The sequence below is a fragment of the Poromitra crassiceps genome (genome assembly GCF_964638095.1).
Source record: "Poromitra crassiceps genome assembly, chromosome: 12".
In the NCBI taxonomy this organism is placed as follows: domain Eukaryota; kingdom Metazoa; phylum Chordata; class Actinopteri; order Beryciformes; family Melamphaidae; genus Poromitra; species Poromitra crassiceps.
The window spans coordinates 19888542-19896125 of record NC_139632.1 but is presented as its reverse complement, the minus strand read 5'-3'; the positions used below and the strand labels follow the sequence as shown (position 1 = coordinate 19896125).

Genomic DNA, 7584 nt, shown 5'->3' with positions numbered 1-7584 from the left:
CTCTTCCCTCTGGTCTCATGAATATATCCCCATCCCCAGTGAGTGAACACCGTCCTTCGCATGAGATGTTAGTACAGTGTAAACCGAGGAGGTCCTGACTCCCTGTGGACAGTCATTAAAGATCCCATCAGCACTGTCGCAAGAGTAGGGGCCCTGGCTAAATTCCCAAACAAGCCTTCCATCATGGCCACCTCGTTACTTAATTGGCACATTCAATCCTCAACTCTCTCCACCATTTTATTTATTTATTTTTTATTTAGCATTTATTTATACAGGGGAGATCTCTTGAGAGCAAGCTCTCATTTGCAAGAGTGCCCTGGGTACAGAAAACATATACAAAGAGGTTACAAGTTTACAGACATGATAAAACAATAAGAACAAGTGAAAATTTGATAGCTGATGTGCGGTGAGCGTTCTGGTGCAAACTGGCTGCCGTGCATCACCCAGGTGCTGAGTGCACGCACATTAGGGCTGCACGATATGCAAAAAAAATGGATCATATTACGATTATATTGATAGATATTGTCATTGTGATATGACTCACAATTTCAGTGGGAATGCTAATTTTTGCATTTAATTTTCACTGAAAAAATACTAATAAAAGTATGTGATTTTTACTGGGGTCTGTACCAATAAATCATGTTCCCATAGGCCCACATCTGGAGAATATGATTTGTAGGCCGGAGGCATCTCTGTAGCACCATGCTTCATTAATGTTATTTAATGGTATGGTATACTATGTTGTGACACATTTTACCTTAATCAAATTGCAGCTGCTGCTACTACAATTTGGATATTGCATTTGGCCATATTGTGATTTATATTAATTATTATCAACAGGGGGTGAATCGTCCCAGGATACTGTCACAGTCACCTTTTCTCCAGTGATAAACAGTTTTCTCTTTTGTCTGGTTATAAGAGACAGTCGTGAATCCAAACTAATAGATAAAGGACAAACACTCAGTGAAAATCTATGTTTTCTCTGACTCTCAGAAAAAGCCTATACCTGTTTCACCTGCCCCCTTGAGCTATGGTGGCCAGTAATTGACACACAAACAGTGAAGTTGAATTTTCACAATAGAGACAAGCTAGCTAATAAGTAGAGATCTAATTAGAGATCCAACAGAAAATAATCTCTAGTGAAGATGTAATATCATGATGCAAAATAGTCATAATAATTGCTTTTGTCACTCCAAGCACCATCCTCCACTTGAAAATGCATGGAGAGAGTAGGGTAATGGATGGTTGTGTGTGTGTGTGTGTGTGTGTGTGTGTGTGTGTGTGTGTGTGTGTGTGTGTGTGTGTGTGTGTGTGTGTGTGTGTGTGTGTGTGTGTGTGTGTGTGTGCATGCGTGCGTGCGTGCGTGCGTGCATGCACCATCCTCCACTTGAAAATGCATGGAGAGAGTAGGGTAATGGATGGTTGTGTGTGTGTGTGTGTGTGTGTGTGTGTGTGTGCATGTGTGTGTTCTCGTTCACTTTTGTTCCAAAACTGAGAACGGGCCAGAAAGTGAGTTTTGAAAGCCAAAAATGTCAGCACCTGGCCAAATAATCTTTGAGTCGTCAGTCAGTAGGCTATTGATCAACAACCCTGCTACCACCTCCCCCCCCTCCATGTTGTGATGACTTACTGCTATAAGGCAGTGACAGCCTGATTTATTTCCCCTTCAAAAACAACAAGTTGGTGAAATGAACATTTAGCACCGAGGGGAGACAGAGTTCATCATGAGGCCTAACAGGCATATCACTGTAAATTCTAACATAATCAGTTTACTTGAAAAAGGTTTGGAGGGGGCACGGTGGCACAGTGGTAAGCGCTGTCGCCTCACAGCTAGAAGGTCCTGGGTTCGATTCGATTGAGCGCTGAAGGAGTGCGTGCCCGTCCGCATGTCCTCGAGTGCCCACCGCCCGGGTGGGGTCGTCAAAAGGGCCTTTCTGTGTGGAGTTTGAATGTTCTCCCTGTGCTCCCTGGGGGTTTCCTTCTTATAAGAACCCCTCACCAAAACATGCAATATCCTGGTCGCTGAAGTGGTGCCTCCTCTGGTCGTTAGGGGCGCCTGTTCGGAGGGAGGGGAACTGGTTAGAATAGCGTGATCCTCCCACGTGCTATGTCCTACCGGTGAAGCTTCCCCTGTCAGGTGAAAAGAAGCGGCTGGCTGCTGCCCATGTCTCAGAGGAAGCATGGAGCCAGTTTCAGCTCTCCCCAGATCGGCAGAGGGTGGAGCAGCAACCAGGATAAAATAAATTAAAAATTAGCACTAATGGGGGATAAAAATGGGATAAAAAAAATCGGGGGGGAAATATAAAAAAAGACAAGAAAAAAAAGGTTTGGAAACCCAGTAAATTTAACAGCCCAAATAAAATAAAGTTAACCTAATGAATGAGTGAGCAGATTGCTTTCAAGTAATGAGCTAGATCTTCTATTTTCTTGAATGATTATAAGTCAATTTACTCTTGGATGCTCAATTATCTTAGACTTGAAAGTATGATCATAATTTATATAACTTTGTTATACCAAGTAATTTCCTAAATGCTGCTATTTATCTCAACATGGTCTAATCTGCAAATTCAAGATGGATAAATTGAGGCAATCCGTTTCCGATGTTGCCACAATTAGCTTTCACTTTCAGTGGCTAAGCAATCATCACAAAGTAAGAACCTTTTACAAGAGTTTATGAACAATTCTTTGTAAATCATCCTCTAGTTTATGAACAGTCCTTTGTAAATCATCCTCTCGTGTACAAAAATAATTTTCACATAAAAACACTTTACTTTGGCCATAAACCACTTAAGACCAAATGACAGCCGCTTCCCGGCCGGGGAGAGAGAGCTAGCCGCCGTCCAGGAAAGAGCCATGCGTGAATAGCGATATTCCTGGAATGCGAGTTATGACGAGCCAATTACATGGCCTTTGCATCTATATTAAACAAGATATTGACACTTTTCTTGTCATTTTTGCATGCTTATTTATTAGCACAGATACTGGTGGGCTGAGAATCACGTGTGCCTCCTTAAGATTCTGTGCTGTTTGATGCCTGCCCGGGGTGGGCATCGTGCACCATGTGGCATCATGCATGTAGCAGCGTGAGCTGTGATTGGTCAACTTTTGAGAGGACAGATATAGACAGACATACAGACAGACCCTGTTCTAGATGGCTTGCCACAGTCTGTGGCCATGCTGTAATAAGAAGAACTAACTGAAAAATAACATTTGTATTTTGAAAGTGACTATTCAAATGTGTTCCGAATGATTATTCCCGTTAGGAGTAATCCAGTCATTGGACTAATCTGTTTTAGGGTCAGTATGGGGTCAGTTCAGGAAGTTATTAAAGGCAGATTTGGGTTTGTTATGCGTGCAGAAAACGATGCCAAACTGTGGAGCATATCACAGCGGTAAAGCTGCTTTGGCTTTGGTTTCTCTTGTTCTATCTGTTCCCACGAGCTGCTGCTGCTGTGTGAGGCTCTGGCAAGTCGTCTGGGAAGTAGATATAGATCATATCGGCCCATTCTCGCCCTCCTCCCCCCATCACTCATTTTCCTGTTCAGACCTTTAGCTTTACTGGTAGATTAGTGCAGTTTAATTAACATTGTTAACTGCAATAATCCATCAGCAGAGAGGACTGCTGCAGCTCGCAGCCAGATACACTCTACTCTCTCTCTTCTGAGGGCAGACTCTCGCTGTGTCTGTGCCTCTGTGTGTGTGTGTGTGTGTGTGTGTGTGTGTGTGTGTGTGTGCCTCTGTGTGTGTGTGTCTGTGCCTCTGTGTGTGTGTGTGTGTGTGTGTGTGTGTGTGTGTGTGTGTGTGTGTGTGAGTGTGTGTGTCTGTGCCTCTGTGTGTGTGTGTGTGTGTGTGTGTGTGTGTGTGTGTGTGTGTGTGTGTGTGTGTGTGTGTGTGTGTGTCTGTGCCTCTGTGTGTGTGCGTGTGTGTGTGTGTGTGTGTGTGTGTGTGTGTGTGTGTCTGTGTCTGTCTGTCTGTCTGTGCCTCTCTCTCTGTGTGTGTGTGTGTGTGTGTGTGTGTGTGTGTGTGTGTGTGTGTGTGTGTGTGTGTGTGTGTGTGTGTGTGTGTGTGTGTGTGTGTGTGTGTGTGTGTGTGATACTAAGCCTCTGCTTCCTTGTCTGTACTTTTCCCCACTGCACTATGTTTGTTTGTCTGTCTCCCTCCTGTCTCTGTGTTCTCTCTGTCGTCTCTCTTGTTCACAGCTTGAAAAGTGCCGCCTGTCGGTGCGTCCATCCCTCTCTCTCTCTCTCCGTCTGTCTCCGTCTCTCTCTCTCTCCGTCTGTCTCCGTCTCTCTCTCCATCTGTCTCTCTCTCTCCGTCTGTCTCTCTGTCTCCGTCTCTCTCTCTCTCTCCGTCTGTCTCTCTCTCTGTCTCCGTCTCTCTCTCTCATCTCTCTCATTGTTTCCAGCTTGAAAAAGTTCCATTCTTTCCTTCTTGGAGAGGGCAAGCACAATGAAGCAGGCAATGGGAATGGTGGTGGTGGTGTGTGTGTGTGTGTGTGTGTGTGTGTGTGTGGGGGGGGGGGGGGTGCTGATAACGAGCGATGAAGTGATAGAGAGCAGCACATGTCCTGTTTTCCTCTCGTCTCTGATCAGACCGTTAGATACAGACAGAGCAAGCCCCTCCCCCTTTCTCTTTATAGCGCACTGCCTTCATGCTAATTAATATAGGTGGTGCTATGCTAATGCTGCAAAGTCACGGTGGCAGGGTGAAAATAGCCAAAGTGAGTATGCATGTCTGTGTTTCTCTCTCTCTCTCTCTCTCTCTCTCTGCCTCCTTTTGCCTCTCTGTCTCTGTGTGGTCGACTGTTTCATTTGTCCCTATTATCATATTCCTCATTAACAACAGCAGATGTTTTGTCAGGGAAACATTCCTCTTCTTAGAGAGAGAGAGAGAGAGAGAGAGATTTGTTTGTGTGGAATAATGTGCGCGCGTGGTGGAGTTTTTTTTTCTTTTGCAGTGTAGTCTGGTCATCTTTGTTTGTGTGTGCGTGCATGAGTGTGTGTGCACGCTTGTGTGTGTGTGCACGCTTGTGTGTGTGTGCACGCTTGTGTGTGTGTGTGTGTGTGTGTGTGGCATAACAATGTTTCTGTGTCCTTGACACCTATGACCTACATTGCCCAGAGGAAATCTATAGTGTCTCAAGGGATCATTTATCATAAAGGTTATCACTGCATTGTTAGCACCTGTGTGTGTGTGTGTGTGTGTGTGTGTGTGTGTGTGTGTGTGTGTGTGTGTGTGAGTGTGTGTGTGTGTGTGTGTGTGTGTGTGTGTGCGCGCATGTGTGTGTGTGTGTGTGTGTGTGTGTGTGTGTGTGTGTGCGCGCGCATGTGTTTGCGTGCGCGCGCATGCCTCCTGCCATTTGTTCACGTATGCCTTTTTCTCTGTCGTAATTACATTCTCTCCCCTCCTCTCCTGCTCCCTTCTCTCCTTTCTCTATCTCTGTCTTTATTCCCTCTATCTTTCCTCATTAATCTCTCCTCATTAATCCATCCTTACCCTTCATCTTTTTAACTTGCCCTTTCTCTTCCACCTTTCCTCTCCCCCTCCACCTCCCCCTCTCTCATCGTCCTGTGGCCCCTCCCCTTCCTGCCACTCTTCTTCCTCCTCCTCCCGAAGGTTATTATCATTACGAAACAACGAAAACGAAAACAGTTTTGTTAACAGAAATAAATAAATAATTATACTTTACAAAAAAAAATCACACCCAGCTGTTGAATTAAGCGGTGCAGGTTTGCACAGGTCGGACCATACTTGTCTGTCTCTCGCCTCTCTCTGGCACTGTGTGTGCATGTGTGTGTGTGTGCATGCGACGCGTGTGTGTGTGCGTGTTTCACCGGCTTGGAGCCATGGTGCTGTCTGTCTTCACTGTCCTTCCCTCCTTCCTTGCGGAGCCGGGGGGAGGGGCCTAGGCTAAATCCCGTGCACACCTCTTGGTGCACTGCTCAAATCCTGTGGTCTGTATTGTGTGTTTACAAAACTACACTGTAACTCATAAAAACTAAAACCAAAAATTTTCAAAAACTAAACTAAAACTGAGAATTTTCAAAAAATAAAAACTAAACTAACCCAAACCCAATTTAAAAACTAATGAAAACTCAACTGAAATTGAAAACAAAACAAAGTCAAAACGAAACAAGAACAAAAACTAATGAAAAATGCAAAAGTATAATAACCTTACTCCTCCTCTCTCCTCTCCCTCCAGACGAGGGCCAGACGGTGTGCCAGGGTCCCGCGGATCTGGTGGGCCAGCGGCTGGCGGAGGTGGGCATGCAGCTGCGGGCGGACTGCCACCAGGGCCTGGGCTACTGGGACTATCTCTTCTTCATCGCCATCGGCTTCGTCATCTTCTCGGCCGGCACGGTGTCGGCCTGGGTCATGGGCGTGCTCATGGTGCTGTACGAGCGATACACCAAGCGGAAGAGTGAGCAGCTGGACACCGATGACGATTACAACCGGGGGGGAGGGATGGGCGGGGGAGGGGGGGGCAAGCAGGGGAACGGGGATCTGAGCAAGCCCGGCATGCAGGTCTGACGGACGGACCGGTGAGACGCGACGGGAGGACGGGGGCGTGCAAGGGACAGCGTAATGAGAAGCTTTGAGAAGAGAGCGAGAGGAGAGGACACTGGCTCTGTTATGAACCATGATCTGACTGTCTCTCTTTGTTACAGGTTTTCACGGAACTGCTTCCTGACTCGGTCAGTTTTGCTGCTATTGTCTTTAGTCGGTCAGCTACGGTTAGCCACTGTTATGACCATGTCATGTTTACAACCAGTTTAATGGTGGAAAAGTCAAGTATAACTTCTTATCTTTCTAGCGACATATCGTTTTAATCATTCACTTTAGATTTGTCTTTACCAGAGTCGGAAAAAGGAGGCTATCGCCGGTCATTTAGCATTGCGCTATAGCTGGCCCTGAGTTGGTCACCTGACATCATGCTAAGGTAAACAATGCAGTTAAGGCATTAGCAATGGATTGTCAAACCAAACTTTCTCTCATCAAAGTCACTTTCCTAAACTATTGCGACAATTAAATGGCTTTGTATTCATATGCAATTTGACATGTAGATTGTTAGACATGTCGAAAGTAATTCCACAACAGTAACTGGCCTTCCCTGAAATGAATATCCTCACGAAAAGACCGGAAAGTGTGTCAGACCGGATGTGACCGGCTCAGGACAATAGCAGTGGAGGGACTTAGGACACAGTTACGTTCTGATATTGATGCAATATGCTCCCCGACACACTGGACAGAAAGCGTGTGTGTGTGTGTGTGTGTGTGTGTGTGTGTGTGTGTGTGTGTGTGTGTGTGTGTGTGTGTGTGTGTGTGTGTGTGTGTGTGTGTGTGTGTGTGTGTGTGTGTGTGTGTGTGTGTGTGTGTGTGTGTGTGTGTGTGTGTGTGTGTGTGTGTGTGTGTGTGTGTGTGTGTGTGTGTGTGTGTGTGTGTGTGTGTGTGTGTGTGTGTGTGTGTGTGTGTGTGTGTGTGTGTGTGTGTGTGTGTGTGTGTGTGTGTGTGTGTGTGTGTGTGTGTGTGTGTGTGTGTGTGTGTGTGTGTGTGTGTGTGTGTGTGTGTGTGTGTGTGTGAGGG

At 45.9% G+C, this 7584-nt stretch overlaps 1 protein-coding gene across 1 annotated transcript in view; it reads left to right on the top strand.

Moving 5' to 3' along the window:
* Positions 1 to 6531, top strand: part of lrrc52 (leucine rich repeat containing 52) — a gene marked incomplete at both ends in the record, with an annotated part of 22370 nt that extends 15839 nt beyond the window's left edge. The window contains one exon of the mRNA XM_083647626.1: positions 6203 to 6531. Coding sequence (XP_083503752.1) covers positions 6203 to 6531 — 329 coding nt within the window. The remainder of the gene's footprint in view (positions 1 to 6202) is intronic.
* Positions 6532 to 7584: the final 1053 nt, after the last annotated feature.